The sequence below is a fragment of the Talpa europaea genome (assembly GCF_964194135.1).
Source record: "Talpa europaea genome assembly, chromosome: 1".
In the NCBI taxonomy this organism is placed as follows: Eukaryota; Metazoa; Chordata; class Mammalia; order Eulipotyphla; family Talpidae; genus Talpa; species Talpa europaea.
The window spans coordinates 46683722-46701591 of record NC_140073.1 but is presented as its reverse complement, the minus strand read 5'-3'; the positions used below and the strand labels follow the sequence as shown (position 1 = coordinate 46701591).

The 17870-nt window shown below is 43.2% G+C and overlaps 1 protein-coding gene across 1 annotated transcript; it reads left to right on the top strand.

The window, feature by feature from the left end:
• Positions 1-14985: 14985 nt before the first annotated feature.
• Positions 14986-16570, top strand: LIPT2 (lipoyl(octanoyl) transferase 2; the record flags this gene model as incomplete). The annotated part of the gene is made up of 2 exons (XM_084255915.1): positions 14986-15451; positions 16341-16570. The coding sequence occupies 2 exons, from the start codon at positions 14986-14988 to the stop codon at positions 16568-16570; spliced, it is 696 nt and encodes a 231-aa protein (XP_084112041.1).
• Positions 16571-17870: the final 1300 nt, after the last annotated feature.

Sequence of the window (17870 nt, the reverse complement as noted above, 5' to 3'; positions counted from 1 at the left end):
GTTTCTATTGGGCAGAATCTGAGAAACTCAAATAGTCAGCCAAACATTTACCTTGCCACCTCAGTTCCAGGTCTTGTATTGGGTACTGAGGACCCAAAGATGAATTGGGCACAATTTCTTTTCTCAACAGGCTCATAGTCTGGCAAAGGAGATAAACATGGAGGCAAATCACGACCATACTCTGGTCAAGACTATGATTAAGAAGAGCATAGAGGTCATCTGCAGAAGACCAAGGAAAAGGGCGACAGAAAGGAAAACAAAGAGGAGTATAAATCCATCCCAGGAAGGAGGGGCAACACAAAGGGCGTAAGTCTGAAAGAGCGTGGTGTGACCGGAAGAACAGCAGGCTGTCTCCCACGTGAATAAAGCCTTGGCGAAAGTGGGATGAGGCAAGAGGTAGAGCTGAACAGGTCAACAGCTGCCGCTACATTAGACGAGCCCTAACTGCTGTGCAAAGGAGTTTAGACTTAATCCTGTAGACCACAGGGATCCAGGAAGTGACGTGGTTACATCTAAATGCTGTAAAGATTGCTCTGAAACCATAGTAAGATACCACTTACCCATCAGAATAGTCAACATTAAAAATATAAGTAATAACGCATATTGACAAGGATATGTAGTGACTGAAACTTTCTTATATCATTGGTGGAAGTGTCAATTGATACAACCACTGTAGGAAACAGTTTGGCAGTATTTACTAAAGTTGAATGCCATGTGCCTAATTATCTAGCAATTTCTTTCCTATTACTCCCCCCAAAACATAGCTACAAGAATCTAAAACAGCATTCTTTGTAATAGCCCCAAGCTGGATACAACCCAAAGGTCCACCCAGAGTGGACAGGATAAATGCACTGATACATCTAAGCACCAGTATATTAGACTGCAGGAACCATGTTACTTGCGACAACTGGGATGAATCTTACAACGTGTGAGTGAAAGATGTCGGACACAAAAGAAGACATACCATATAACATGTGAACCTGGAAGTCAGAATATGGATTACCTTTGCTGGTGAAGTGACTGGATGGGGAATGGGCATGTGGCCATGGTAACGGGGGAGTGGCAATGTTCACTTTCTCCCTCTGGGTGTTGCTTACATGGATGTGAATTTTATGAAAATTCATTGAGCTATGACTTATGATTTGTGTACTTTTCTATGAATGTGATACTTCAATTTTAAAAGGTTAATTTTGAAAATGCACGCCAGCTATCATGTGAATTGGAGGGATCATTAGGCAGAAAACCCAGGGAAAAGCAGCTGGAATAGCTGAGGCATCCCATGCTTTTACTACTCAGAATGCCGCAGGTATTTTGGTGACCGCTTCTTCCAGGCAGGTTAGCTAAGCTGTAGGGAGAAGAGTGATGGATGGAGGATGAATGGGGTGTCATGGGCAATGGTGTCCAATAAGTCAGGGTGTCCAATAAGAAGGCAAAAAATGAGACTTGGAAACCTCTCCTCCCCGCCCCTCCCTGAAACCACACTGGCTATGGGAAGGCACAGATGAAGGTCAGAGTGGGTGAGTCACTAGCTTCCTTAACCACTGAGAATATTTTTCCCACCCTGTGAATTCAGCCTCTCTCCCACCCAGGCAGAGACTTAGCTTAGGACAAGACATCATGCATCGCTCCCCAGAGAGTAAATCTTCATTTCTTCTGCATCTTTTACGTCACCTAAGACCTTCTGGATCCCCTGGAAAGGAACTGAATGCCTGGGGCCCAATGACGAAGAAAGGAGTTGCTGAGAGAGGTCACTGTCCATTGGGCAGAAGGGATGCTCCGGATCAGGGTATTGCTGAACATTTGGAAGCTGGGAAGACAGCCAGTGTTTCATCTTTTGTTTTTTCCTCCTGGGTCTTCCTGTCCCAGCGGTGGATGGAAAGGGGTCATGGGGGACTTCCTGGCCTCTACAAATAAACCTTTCCGTTGTTGTTGACCAGGCAGTATTTCCAGGCCAGGCGGATCAGGTTGATGGGTAGGAATAGGGTGGACAGCAATGTTGCCTGCAGAGGAAGCTCACCATTGGTTCCATCACAAGTCCTAGCAAGAGGAGGCTATGCACTGGTCAGGTAGGAAAGGTAGTTATGCAAGAGGCCTGGGCTGACTGCCCATTATGGGAGAAGGGTAGGGTGAATGGGAGCTGGGGGGTTGGGGAGGAGCATCAGAGAATGACAGTACAAAAGGATTCTTAGATGTCCTCTAGTTTGTTCTCTGCTGATTCCCACTGTCCAGACAGTTCTTGGGAAATAATAGGAGGTCAATAAACATGTATTGAATAAATGAATCTAGTCCAATGCTTTCATTTAACTGACTTAGGGAAGCAAGGCCCAAAATAGAAAAAAAAAAAAAGTTTACCAAGGATACACAGTGAGTTAATTCAGAACCCAGACTAGACTTGAGGGTTTCTGTATCCCACACCAACATTCTTTCTACTGAGTACTATCAGTCCAGAGGAAAAAGGGTATTCTCTTTCTGAAGCCAAGAAAGAAAGGGGACTTCCAGAAAACCACTCAGAAACCTTGACATCTGGGGGTCATAAAGCAGAGTTTGACACCTGCTTGAGGAATGTAAATAGGAGAGATTGATGGAACTTGTATGACAAGGAAAGGGATGGTTATACTGAAAACAAACTATTCTCTCACTGGTCATAGGGTAGTTATTTATGTCCTAGGCACTGATGTGGACCCAGAAGAAGGAGCTGACCCAGATCTTCTTAAAAATGACCTGCCCTCAGGGACCTGCGCACAGGTCCATGCAGAGATGGTGCCGTGATCACACCAAGATGATGGGCTGCTGGAAGTTCAGGAGATAGCCTCATGGAGAGGATCTACTTTGTCAAGCAAAATGCAGGGAAAGACTCCAGAAGAGGGTCTCCAAAGGACATGCTAAAGCCTTTCAAAGAGAAAGAATTGGTTTTGGACATCTGACCCACCCTGAGTAGTGTCCAAGATGGATGTACCTAGAAACAAATGAAGGCTTGTATTTCAGGTCCCCTTGCTTGCATGGGCCCCTTTAGATCCATAAATTTCACACCTATAATTTCTATTCATTCTCGTAAATACTGAGTTAGTTTCCTATTGATATGTAACAAATTACTGTAAGCTTAGTAATTTCTAACAACAAAAATTCATTATCTCAGTACCTGTGTGTTGGAATGTCATGACTCGATCCTCTGTCCAGTGTCTTACCAGGCTGAATTCTAGGTGTTACGGCTGAGGCTTAGGGGTTTCTCTCAAGGTCAGTGGGCACTGGTACAGTTCAGCTCTGTATGTTTGTAGGACTAAGGTTCCTGTCATCCTGCTGGCTATAGCTGGGGACTACTCTTGGTCTCTATATGCCGAGCGGCCCCTAGTTATGGACTGAATGTGCGTGTCCCCTCCCTGACCAAATTCATATGTTGACACCCTATCCTCCCAATGTAGATGGTACCAAGAAATGGGGTTTTTGGGAGAGTGGTTGAAAAAAAGATTGAGATATGATAAGAGTGGGACCTTGTCCTAACAGGATTAGTGTCCTTATAAGAAGAGACAACAGAATGAGCGCTCTTTTTTTCCCCATATATGCACATCAAGGAAAGGCCCTGTGAGCACACAGAGAGAAAATGGCCTTTTGCAAGTGAGAACTCTCACCAGAAATTAAGCATGTTGACCCCCTGACCTTGAATTTCCAGACGCCAAATCTGTGAGAAAATAAATTTTTGTTGTTTAAGTCACTCTGTCTGTGGTATTTTGTTATGGCAGCCGAAGTTCTGTGTACCCCATCTCTGTAATTTATAACATAGATGTTTGCTTTCTGCTAGGCAAGAGAACATTTTTCTGACTCTGTCTTCTTTACAATACTTAAAGGGAATTCCAGAAGTTTCATTACTGGAGAGCAGAAAACAACAACAACAAAACCAAAAACCCTTTGAGATCTGCCCAATATTTAATCTAGTGGCAAGGGAAAATTTATTCTGTAATGTGAATTTTAGAGAAACCAGCAGGAAAAAGTAAGGTTTCCTGTTCACAACAGTATGAATTGAGCATGTTCAACGAATTGTTTACACACACAGCAAAGGAGACATAAAAACAATAAAACGAATAGATAGTTGTAAAGCACTGGATGGCATGCTATGTCATTACTTTTGCAATGAGCGTGAGGAACTGCTGTGGGGGAGCCCTTTCTGTTGCGGTCTGCCTTGTGGGAAGCATGCAACACATCGATGGACCTGGCCATGGCACAGGAGCAAGACATCATCCTGAGTGAGAATGTGGAAATAGTGGCCAAGTTGTTCTCATTTGGCATGAAATACTAAGAAATCTACACCCAGACATATTAATGGAGAACATGCTCAAAGACAAAAACAAAGAGATAAAATTGAAAGCAGCAAGAGCAAACAACAATCATATACAAGAGAATCCCAGCAACATTAACATTTGACTCCTTGTAGGAAATAATGTAAGTCAGAAGGCAATGGCATGACATTCAAAGTGCTGAAAGTCAAAAACTGTCAACCAGGAACTTACATCCGGCAAAACTATCTTTCAAAAATGAAGGTAAAATAAAGACATTCCTAGATAAACAGCTACTGAGAGGATTTTTTGCTATTAGACCCACTTTGCAAGAAATGTTAGAAGTTCTTCAGCTTGAAAGCAAGTCATCCCAGATGGTAAATCAAATCTACATGAAAAAGCAAAGAGCACAGGTAAAGGTAATTAAAAAGATGATACAAATGCATGTTTCTTTTCCTTTGTTACTTTAACATCTCTTTGTCTAAAACAATATGTAAATTTCTTAAATGTCATGAAAAGCTAAAGCAACAAGAGAAAAGTAGATACCCCAGACCTAACCAAAATCAAAACTTCTGTGCCTCAAAGGACATCATCAAGAAAATAAAAACACAGCAAACAGAATAGAGGCATCAAATAGTCCCTTCTATTCATATTCTCTAAGTAGTATTCTTACTAATGTTTGTTTTTACATTTCCTTATATACTTCTGATGTGTCTTGACACCCCTCAAGGGCAGCAACCGTGTCTTAGTCGTTTTAGCATACTTTTATATGCTTTGTACTTTGATAAATAATTGTTGATAGTAAAGACAATCTAAACAAACCACTGCAGGGGAAAAAAAATTTGAATAGGGTTTGGTTATACATGGACTTGGTAGAGTACTTGGGAAAGTTTGCCAAACCCTATTATAATCAACTCTGGGAGCCAGAAGAAAGGTACACCAGAGCCAGCTATGACTCCAATGTTAATGGACTATAAACACACACACACACAATCAAACACATTCATCTTTTTCCTGATAGCAATCTGTCTAGTCTACTTCCTGGTAAAATACTCTGCAAAGTCCAGATAGCAACAAGGGCACAGGCACTAGACTTGTGGGATTATTTGACAGCAGGTGCCTTGGCCTTTTGGTGTTACAGCCCCAGTACCCAGCACAATATGGCACTATGTTGGTAGATTTGTGAAGTGAGTTAATGAATGAATCTTTAAGAGAAAAAGAAGTCATGGCTAAAAACCGAATCTGTAAGAAAAATTTTTATAACAGAAATACTTCATGAGAGAACATTAGGAAAAAATATTACAGTTAGCTGTAGGTCTCAATAGCCTGGGGCCAGTGGTGCTGGTAAATGTTTATTCAATGCAGGAAAAAATAAAAACAACAAATCTTTGCACTTTGAACCCCATGATCTCTTCAGCCTTCAGTCTTTACTAGTACTTAACTTCCCATAACTATTAAGACTCAGTTCAGGAATCACCTGTTTTGAAAGAAGCCATGTTATGACTATTGCAACTGTATTAGATGCCCCCTTTGCATTTTTCACAATCCCTTGCTGTTCCTTTTGTCACAGCATTTATCATGCCTGTATTGTTTTGCTTGCTTACCTCCTTTTCCTGCCTCCTCCTTCCCACCCATCATGTAGTCCTGGTGGAAGACCAGAATATATAAAGAACTCTTAAATTTAATAATGAGAAAAGAATGACCTCAATTTTTTAAAATAGGCAAAAATTTTGAACATACACTTCACCAGAGGAAATATATAGATGGTGTTTTATTCTGTTCTGGATGCCATAACAAAATACCACAGACTGGTTGTCTTTTATGTAAGCCAATTCCCTATAATATAGAATATATATATATATATATATGTGTGTGTGTGTGTGTGTGTGTATACATATATGTATTCTAGCAGAATATATATATGGATATATATATATATATGAGTGTACAAACACACACACACACATTGAATTTGGTTCTGTTTCTCTGGAGAACTCTAAGTACTATAGATAGCAAAAAAAAAAAAGCAAGATATTCAATATAAGTCATTAGTGAAATATAAAGTAAGCCCTTAATGAGATAGATACCATTTGATACCTATTAGAATCATTAAAATTAAAAGATTGAACATACCAAATATTGGAGGAGATGTGGAATACCTGCAATTCTCATACATAGCGGGTAGGAATATAATAATGAACAATGAATTTGGAAAACATTCTAGCATTTTCTTAATAATTTAAACATATATTTACACATGATCCAACCATCCTTCATCCAAAAGAAATAAAATCTTAAAAAAAAAGAAGGAAAAGTATATGCCCATACATACTTGTATACAAATATACAAATATTCACAGAAGTTTTATTTGTAATAGTCTGAAACAGAAAAGAACACAATCTATCAATAGGTAATGTATAAACAGTGATATATATATATATATATATCCATACAATGGAATATTACACAGCAATGAAAAGGAATGACTTATTGGTGCAGGCTACAACATGGATGGATCTCATAAAAATACACCATACAAAAATCATACATACTATATGAATCCATCTTTATACAATTACTGAAAATTCAAACTAATCTACAGTGACAGAAAGCAAATTAATTATTGCCAGGATATGGATGAAAGCATCAGAAGAAAAGCTTACAAAAGGGCATACAGAAACTTTTGGGGGTGCTGGAAATGTTCATTATTATGTTTGTTATGATGGTTTTAAACACATACATGTCATATGGCTAAACTTATCAAATTAAAAACTAAGTTTGTGTCTTGATTTGTAGGTCAATTATTCCTTAGTAAATGTTAAAGAATAAAAAGTAAAATGAGTCAATTTTTCATGCCATATACTGTGGAAATTCAGAGCCCTCCACAATATCTCTAAGGGTTTGGTTGGGAGTTTTCCCTTCCTGTCAGGTTGCATAGTATTGTTGCATCAGCTCAGTTGTGTCCAGCTTCTAACCATTGCCTTTGGCCCTTGCTGGACTCGGTGTGTGGCCATCTTTGCACCATATGGACACCCCCAACCCACCCCAGTCCTTCTTTCCGTGATAGTGGCAGGAATACAAGGTAATTACTGAAGAGGTATGGCAAGTAAGACAAGAAAGAAATTGAATGTCAAATGCTACTTCCCTAAATATTTATTGGCCATCCCCATTATTAGGATCTTCCCATTGGCTATATCTTTTTGTAGCCTCTTGCTCCCTCTTATAAGTTCATATATTTCTCCTCCCTCTGTCCTTAGTTTCTTACCTTCTTGTCTCTCAAGCTATCCATGAACAATTTCTAAACTCATTCGCTATGCAGGGCAACTTGTCCTTTCTCTTTGTTTTGTTGTGCCCTTCCATATCATACCCTATTCAGGTGTGGGGAAGAAAGACTCACCTTTCATATACAAAAAAGCTGATCATGGCATCTTTCCAGACAAATAAAATTTTGTCTCTACTGAAGAATGTGGCATTCTCTGGAAGACAAACATGACTATGGTAAAAAAAAACTGTTTTTTAATTAATTCTCTTATATTGTTGTTAATTTTTTGGACATTATTTGATTTCTCCCCTCAGATGTGATCCCAGTAGTTCTCCAAACACCATTGCATCCTTTATGCTCGTCCATCCTGTTTTGACACCTCACACTCTCCCTCCCCTAATGTATGTTTCAGATATATGGTCAGCTTGTGAGTTTTGTCTTTTTCCTAACCCTTTGTTCAGTTTCTCTATGTTCCACATATAAATGAAACCATCTGAAAACCCCCTCATTAAGATCTGGAGCAAGACAGATCTGCCTGATGACCATCTACTTGTTCTTTGAGTGGATTCTTTCTCTGGAAGCCTTTCCTGGGCTCTGCAAGCTGAGCAAATCTTTCCCACTCTGTACCCTGAGATCCTACACATTCAGCCCCCCAAGCCCACAACCCCTGGTGGCATAATCATTCATTTAAGCTCTTGCCTCACCCCTAGACCATCCCTTCCATCCCATAGACTTCAAGTTCTGTGAGGGCAGGAACTGAATCTGATCCATTTCTGGTCTTCACTTACATAGGACCAGGAGAAGGGTATTTGCTAAGGTGTTTGCTAAAGTAACACTTAATGGCTCCATGAGTGAGCGAATGGATGACCAAGCAGATCTGTCTTCTGACTCAGGGATATTTGGTGCTGCCGTCTAGTGAAGCATCTTCTTTCCTCTGTCAATTCTCATGGTGGCTCTTTTCAAGGACTTGAAAAACTTATATCCTAGACACATAGAATGTGAGGGATAGAATTGTTTAATGAGATGAAACCAACGTGCAGAGGGAAAATGATTTGCCCTAAGATGTCCAGTTAGGCCACGGAAGCACCAGACCATTTCAATGTTTCTTCCTGGACATTATTTATCATTTGTTCATTTATTTATTTTTGGTCAGGGCTGCCTTGGGGAAAAGCAAGGTTCCTTTGTGACCTCACCTCCCCATGGCAGTGTTTTGGGAACAAATTGGATTCTCACGGTTCTCCCAATGGTGGCAGGGTGCCCAGGTCAGGCAAGGTATTTTTCAAAATGAAAAAGAAACAAAGATAGCATCAGACCTCATTTGTAATTTCCCTCTAACAGCCTGATTTTAAAATCTCTTTGTTCCCCTTCTCTGCTTATTGTGCTGCCCTCGCCTGGGTAAAATGGAGTAAGAACATGGATTTGGAATCTTGAAAAAATATGTACCTATTTATTTACGTATGCACTTACTTCCAGAAGCATTTATTTTTGCAACATAAGCCAATGTGGATATCCTGCAACTCCTATTCACCTTCTCTCCTTAATTTAGATAGCTCACTTCTCTCCTATGGCCAAAAATACTAGTGTCATCTTTGGCCCCGGACATCCTTCTTCCTTCCAGGCAGGGAGGCAGCCACCTACTCATGCCCGGCCTTTCAGTGGGCCATCCTGATTTTGACCCCATCACCATCAGAGCCTTGTTCAATGTATAATCACTTCCTCTCTTGAGACTGTCCTGCTCTCTCTTATCCTGCCTCTTGGGCATGGCCCTGGAACTCAGGTGAAGAGAAACCCAGAAGGAAGGAAGAAGGAAATTCAGACATATGGATCCTCCATGGTGTACCTGCCGCTTATTTTTGTGGGGAATGGAGTCAGTTTCATTCACACAGGATATTTATTTGAGTTATTGTGCAGAAAAATACACAACCAAATGTAAGTTTGTTAAATTTAAGTTCCAGCTCAGTAGCATTAAGCACATTTACATTCTTGTGCAATCATTGCCCTAGCCATTTGCAAAACCCTTACATCCCAAACTGAACCTTTGTACCCGTAACAGTGACTTCCCATTTCCCCTCTAAGCCCTTGGGAACCACTGAACATTTTTATGTACATGATTTAATGCAATCCTCACATCCACTCTACGTGGTAGGTACTGTTAACCCCATTCCTGCACCTGAGAAATCTGAGGCTCAGGAAGATTATGTAACTTCCCCAAGGATACTAAGCTTGTAGGATTCTAGACTGAGATTCAATTCCATCTCCCCAGGCTCCTCCATTATTTTTATTTGTGTGCTTTCTCTCCAGCTGTGGGAGAATAGGGATATGGAAGGAATGGTCTTTGCTCCTAAAGAGTCTGTTCTTTCGAGAATATCCAATCTAGCTTGTCTAAATGTGTGGCTCAGCATGATGAAAAGGAAATAGGTTAATCTGCAGTAAATCTAGTCAGGACTCTATAACCATCAATTCCTCAGGACTTACTAGATTTGGGACCTTGTTCTGCTAGGGCCAGAGAGCTGCCAGACCCTATCCTGACATGGAGGAGCTGACTGCCTTGTTAAGAAGTGGGGATCTAAGCAGAAGCATACAGGCAGGGTGGACTTCTCCGAGAAGAGGTCCCTGGAAGACAGAGCATGAAGCAGGAGGCCTCAGGAGGAGGAGACATTTGAGCTGAGCTCTGAGAAATGAGAAAGAGGGGGAGAAGACAGTGTAGGTCATTCCAGCAGTGGGAACAGCTTATAACACAAAGTGAACAGGAGGCAGCAAAAGGCAGGGCCACTGGCAGAGAGGTGGCAGGAGGTGGAACTGGGTAAAGACAGGTGGGGGCTGGATGAGACAGGCCTGCGCTGCCAACCTAAAAGAGTTTGGATTCCAGCCTGTCGACAATAGGGAGCCAACAATGGGGAGGCCAGACCTCTCCTCTAAATGTGTATCCATATTTCCACTTGGAGAGCTTATAATCATCTCTAACATTACATTTCCCAACATGAACCCTGACTTACATGCTTCTTTGCCTAATTTAGGGCACAGTGGCCAGCAGGTCTGCAGGGCGTGGGGCCAGCATTCCAAGGTCCATCCCAGCATTAACCTTTTAGTTGCTAGAGAATGGGAGGATCTGCGGGTGCCAGGGGATAGGACACCCTCCCAGACAGCTGGAAGGGTAAGGGGATTCAGAGCAGCATCAGTTTTCCCAACAGACACAACCAGTACTGCAGTCCTGACATGCACCAGCTACAGTTCAGTCCTGCCTCCACCAAATCTAGTCTTCCTGTGCTTTCCCCATTTCAATAATGGCACCACCATCTGCCCAAGAACTTCTGCTGGAAAGTGAGGCAATATGCCTGGGACAGTAACTAGTCATTGGCAAGATGGGTAGATGGATGGACAAATAGATGAGTGGCTGAGGGGGTGGGTGGGAGGGTGGATGAGTAGAACAATTCTAACCCTTTCTGTTGAGTGAAGGCTGGGGCTCAACAGGAAGATGGATACTCAGCGGGACTGCATGACCTTCTGATACCCAGGTTCACAGTTATTTAGTCACCAACATTTTTACTGAGCATCTACTATGTGCCACACTATGAGATATGGGACTCAGTGGGACTGCATGACCTTCTGATACCCAGGTTCACAGTTATTTATTCATCAACATTTTTACTATGGGTCACACTATGAGATGTGGGCTATGGGGAATTTAAAGAAGAAAAAGATAGAATCCTGGTTAAGTGCAAGGATTCTGGAGCCTAACTGCCCAGCTTTGAATCCTGTCCCAGCCACTTACTAGTAGCCTAGTGACAAGTAAACACTCACTCTGTGTTTCAATTTCTTCATCTGTAAAATGAGGAAAATAATTGTCCCTGCTTCCTTGGTGGCTTCAATATTAAATGCACTGGTGATGGTAAAGCTTTTAGAATGGTCAGCACGTGGTAAGTACAAAACAAGTGTTAGCTTAAATCTGTATTCTTGGATCACATATCAAATGGAAGGTGGAGGGCAATTAACCTAATTCACAACAACCACAATGTATCAGGCATGATGCATGTAATAGGCCACATGTTAAGAAAAGGAGCCCCAGAGTCACTGAGGAGGAAGAGGGCTTTGAGCTGAGCTTTGTGGATTGGGTTAAGATTTAATTCAGCAAGTAACTGAGTAACTGCTGTAGGTATCTAGCTATAAAATGGAGGCAAAAATAATGTCTACCATGGAATAAAAAAATTTAGTCTTTGTCCCTGATTCCTGGGAAGGTGATGTTAAACCCTTGGAAATTCCCAAGGAATAGGAGCGTCATTATTATCATGAGCAATTTGGATCATAAATCTGAGTTTCTGCTAAGAAATGAGATGACTCAGGATGTAGGCTGGTTATCAGAAACACCAACCATGTAATTAGAAGGCTAGAACTTTGAGCAACGCTGCTCTCCAGGGAGAGAAGGGAGATTGGAAAATGAATGCAGTCACATGGCTAACGATTCAATCAATAATGCCTATGTAATGCAGGCACAATAAAAACTTTAGACACCAAAATTCAGAAGAGTTTCCTGGTTGGTGAATACATTAATGTGCCTGGAAGGTTGTATGTCTTGATTCCCTGAGGAGAAGTCATGACATCTTTGCCTTATGAAGCTTCCCGGAGCCCACCCTGTGTGTCTCTAACTGGTCTGGGTTTATGCCCTTTATAATAAAACAATAATTGTAAGTATACTGTTTTCCTGAATTCTGTGAGTTGTTGAACCTGAGGTGTTTGTAGGAACTCCAGAATACGCAGGCAGTTGGTCGGAAATGTAGGTGGTGGGGGGATACCTTCAGTGCAGTTGGCATCTGTAGTGAAGGCAGTCATATAGAAGAGGACAGACACTTCCAAATTCAGTTCATGAAGCTAGTAAATCTTCTGATATGAAAACCAGTGAAAAAAAGAAAACAATAGACACCAAAAAGAAAACTATAAGCCAGTATCTCTCATAAACATAGATGCAACAAAATATTAGCAACCAAATGCAACTATGCGTAAAAAGAATTCTATATAATGACTAGGTGGAATTTATTCTACCTATGCAACAGTCGAAAAGCAATCAATATAATCCACCACATTAATAAAGAAGAAAAATCACACAATCATATCAATCATTGTTTAAAAAAAAGTCTTTGACATGATTTAACACACTTTATGATGAAAATCTCTCACAAAAAAAAAACAGTAATACAGAGGAATTTCCTCAACTTCATAAACAGCATCTACAAAAAGCCTACAACTCATATTGCAAAATATATAAATGCTGAATCATTATTCTGTACATCTGTAGAATATAATGTTTAAATGTCAAACCTCTATTTCAAAAAACTTTAAAAAGTAAGTTTATCTTTTTAAAAAGCAGAAAACAACAATAGCAGTTATAGTTTAATATAGATATGATGCTCTACACATCTCTAAGAGGGAGGCACTTATATTAGGAATGGGACATTTGGGAGGGGAGATTAGGTCCTGAGGATGGAGCACCATGAATGAGATTAGTGTGTATTAGATTAGAGACTTCAGCAAGATCCACAGCTACTGTTCACCTTTTGAGGTTACAGCAAAGAGACAAGTCTGTAAACCAGAAAGCCGTTCTCACCAGACATTAATCTGCTGGCCCCTAATCTTAGACTTCTCCAACTGCGAGAAATTAACTTCTGTTGTTTACAAGGCAACAAAACAAAACAAAAAAAACCTACACCCAATGTACAATAAAATGTCAGGCTGACCTGTTAATGAACTGAAGTTATGTTGAGACAAAGCCTAAATGTAGACTGAAAGTTCCAGGGAGTAACTGATAAACGTTCTGAAGGCCGACATGCCTGACTTGCGTACCCCAGACAACCGCTTAGGAATCTCCTAATTCTCTACTCACTGCCTGCTTTATTTATTTTTTTTTAAGATTTATTTATTTATTCATTCATACAAGCACTGGGTACAGTCAGAAGCGCGGGAGGGTGAGAGAATTCACCAGAGTCAGAGCAGGATGCAGAACAGCCGAAGTACACTGCTGAGGGGAGCAGCAGGCGGCAGGAGAGATCTGCGCGCCATGTGGGACCCTCCTCTGGTGGCCGGGGAGCAGCAGGGGATCGAACCGACACTGAAGAGGCTGCAACCGCTCAACAGCTGCGCCACCGGGGAAGCCCACTCACTGCCTGCTTTAAAGGTGCAAATGTACCCCTGCTAAGGCAATAAATACCCTGTTACCTAACTGATTGGGCTCAGACTTTGGAGAGATCTCTGTGCCGGCTGTCGCAGAGAACTTCCTTTCTCCTGAGTGCAGCCTGGTTCTCTAAGGGAATTCTGCCATAACACTAACATAATTTTTATGACGATATTTATGAAATGTCTTTTAGATACCTATTGGAATGATCAAGATTGCTAGCTTCTAAAATCAAAAAAAGACCTGAACAAAATTAATAAAATATTAAAATCTGACAAAGTGGGATGGTGGGTAAACAGTAAGTTGTTACATTATTCCCTCTACCTTTCTGCTTTTTTTCCTTTTGTTCTTTCAATAGAGCAATCCTTGGCTGTAGCATGGAAGACAGATTCAGCAGACAAAAGAATACATAAAAACTACGTTCTGTGTGCTATTCAGGAATACGGGGTGGGATAATCCTGTGTTTCCTTTTTCTAGTGATGGGTCTAACACGTGGTTGGTACTCAGTAAACGTTTAAATGAATTTCTTTGAATGACGCTCCAATTCAACACGGCCCAGATCCCCTCTCAGGACCTAGCCAGTCTCATACTTCCAGCTTCTGCGAGCTGGATTTTCATGGCTCATCATTCCGCTCTGGAAATTGCCCTCCACCCAAAGAAGCCGCCTTGTTAACAGTCACAATGCCTCTCTATAACTGGTTAACGCGAAGTTATAAATACCTAGCTCCTTTCTTTACTTTGGAATAACTGAAAGGTCATCCCAGGCTGAAGGCATTCTTTGGGTTCTGGTGGAAGCCTTTGCTGCGATTGTTTCGCAGTTCATTTTCTCCCTGTCTAATCCTGCTTCCACCTTTCTCCTGCAGGTGCTGTAGCTTCCCCAGTCTCTACGCGCCCTCATCAACCCACAGCCTTCAGCAGTGCGTCCATCTACCTCTGTCTCTTCCTCGTGTTTGTCCTTTCATAGCAATTATCAGTAGGTGAAATAGTCTTAATGAGTTAACACTCGTCTACTCAGGAACAGACTTCCCAGGACAGAGCTTTCCCCCACACCCTGTGCACCGCTGTCAAGCCCCTGGGGCAGCCACAACACTGGCTGGCACAAGTTTTAGTTGTTGAAATGAAGGACTAGGAAAGACACACCCCGACCTGGACCTCGGGGTCACGGTGGACCACGAGCCAGTAACCGATCACTTGGGTCCAGCGACTCCGGACGTGCCGCCGAGTCCCCGCCCTCCCCGGCACGCCCCGGGCGCAGGCAGCGGGCGGGGCCGCGGACGGCGGGGCGGGCGCCATGCGGCAGCCCGCGGTCCGGCTGGTGCTGCTGGGCCGGGTGCGGTACGCCGGGCTGCTGGCGCTGCAGGAGCGCTGGCTGCGGCGGCTGCAGGCCGCGCCCGGCCCCGACGCCCGTGCTGGGACCGAGGCGGGCGCGCTCCTGGTGTGCGAGCCCGCGGGGCCCGTGTACACGTCCGGCCTGCGCGGCGGCCTCACGCCCGAGGAGGCGGCGCGGCTGCGCGGCCTGGGCGCCGAGGTGCACACCACGGGCCGCGGCGGGCTGGCCACCTTCCACGGCCCCGGCCAGCTGCTCTGCCACCCGGTGCTCGACCTGCGGCGCCTCGGCCTGCGCCTGCGCACCCACGTGGCCGCGCTGGAGGCGTGCGCCGTGCGCCTGTGCGAGCTTCAGGGCCTGCGGGGCGCCCGCGCGCGGCCGCCGCCCTACACCGGGGTCTGGCTGGGCGAGCGTAAGATCTGCGCGATCGGTGAGCGCCGCGAGAGGGGCGGGGCCGGGGCCCGAGGGCTGGGGCCGGGGCCGGAGGGGCGGGGGGCGGGGCCGGAGGGGCGGGGCCGGGGCCGGAGGGGCGGGGCCGGGGCCGGAGGGGCGGGGCCGGGGCCGGAGGGGCGGGGCCGGGGCCGGAGGGGCGGGGCCGGACCAATAGTGGTGTATCCAGCGAGGTCTTTGAATCAGAACTACCTGCTCATGTAAGAGTTTTTAAGCCTTTTCACCGTATGTTATTCAGAGCAAGAAGGACCCTTAAAGGTCATCTGCTACACTTATCTAAAGACATGGAGAGACACAAGAAGTGAATCGCCTAGTTACTCCCCATGAGTTAGGCCATTAAGGGTGCTTAGTAGTTTTCAAACTTTTATTTATTTTATTTATTTAAAAATTTTATTTTATACACAATGGAATATTATTCAGCAATCAAAAAAGATAAACTCATGCCATTTGCAGCAACATGGATGGAGATGGAAGGAATCATGCTCAGTGAAATAAGCCAGAAAAAAAAGAAAAATACCGGATGGTCTCACGCATAGCAGGAATTTAGAAAACCTAAATAAGGGACCAGGAAAAAGACTACTTACAATAAAGTAAATATCAAAATCAACAAGCAACTATAAACCAAACTTTTCTTTGAAAGCAACAGAATTGTTGAGTTACACGACCATTTTGGGAATCTCCATGTAACTGCAGTTAATGTGGAGCCACACATACCTTCCCTTAACTTGTCTTCCTTCCTTGGTCTGTGCAGAACTCCTAGGATGCTCCAGAAGCAAAGTAGGATCTAGTTCAGTTCTCCTCACTGAGGAGACTCATGAAACCTCGGGAGGGAGGGTATCTAATCTAAGGCCCTTTGGCTTGCCTTACAGGAGTCCGCTGTGGAAGACACATTACATCCCATGGCCTGGCTCTGAACTGTTCGACGGACCTCACATGGTTTGAGCACATTGTGCCCTGCGGGCTGGTTGGAACTGGCGTCACTTCCCTGAGTAAAGAGCTCCTGAGGCACACCACTGTGGATGAAGTACTACCACCTTTCCTCGAGGCCTTTAAGGAGACCTACAAGTGCACCTTGTTCTCAGAGGACAGCCCCAACTGAAGGGCGTTCATATTATCACAGCAGGAAGGTCCTACCTTGGAAGCACCAAGTTTGATTTGGTGTCACTATAACTCAGACTTTAGATCTGGCCTTGTCATTTACTCACCACCGACGATGGGCAAATCTTGAACTCTGAACCATTGTTAACATATACATCCTGCTTTATTTATATCTTTTAGATATAGATCTGAAAACATTATGAAAAGCAGCACCTGCTAAATAGACTGCATTAGTGCTGCTATTGACCACATTTCAACAGTTAATAGAAATCCAGATGTCATTTCTCAATTATTTATTACTTCCTCAATAATGTGTTTAATAGGACAATTCAGGGCTCCAGTTCCTTTGATTTCATAGGAGTCTGGGAGTCCAGGTGAAGGTGATGTGATGTGGTGCTTTTTCATTCTCAAGAGACCTGGGTGCTTTCTACAATAAAAAGAAAGACTTCTTAAACAATAAAATGGGATCCTGTCTTCCTGGGTTGGATTACCCAAGGGTAATATCTGTTTTTACTTAGGTAACCTGAGATAGGCCCAAGACCCAGAAAGAGAATAATTATTTCTTATGCTGTACAAATGCTAGAGATAGAACTTTTTTTTGTATGAAATCTAAGTTTATAAGGCTGTGTACTAGTTATCTATTGCTGTATAGTATCACTCTAAAACTCAATGACTTAAAACCAAGCATTTATTATTTATATTCTGTAGGTCAGGAATTTAAGAGACTTAGCGGGGTGGTTCTGGGTCAAGGTCTCTCCTGAGGTATAGTCAAGATGTTGACTGGGGCAGCTGTCATCTGAAGGCTTGACTGGGTATGGAAGATCAGCTTCAAGATGGCTCACTCACATGACTGACTGGTACTGGTGGCTGACAGGAGGCCCCACTGAGTGTGTCACTCCACATAGCTGCTTGAATGTTCTCATGACCCAGCAGCTGGCTTCCCCCAGAATAAGTGATGATAGAGAAGGTAGATACCACATGTCTTTTATCACCCAGACTTGAAAATCACACCGTTATTTCTGCAGTCTCCTAGTAGGTACGCCTTACTCAGTGTAGAAGGGACTATACAAAGGTAATAGAGGTGAGGATCTTAGGGGCTATCTTGGAGGCTGGCTACAACAGGCAGTTAGGGTTTGGAAAGAGCCTTGAATGAAAAGTCTGTGACCTTGGTTCCAGTGCCAACTGTGGACAAGTACCTTACCCTCCTTGGGCTTCAGTTTCCCGTTCACCAGCACTGTCCAATAGAAACATAATGTGGCCAACATTGTACTTTTACATTTCTAGTAGTCATATTAAAAAAC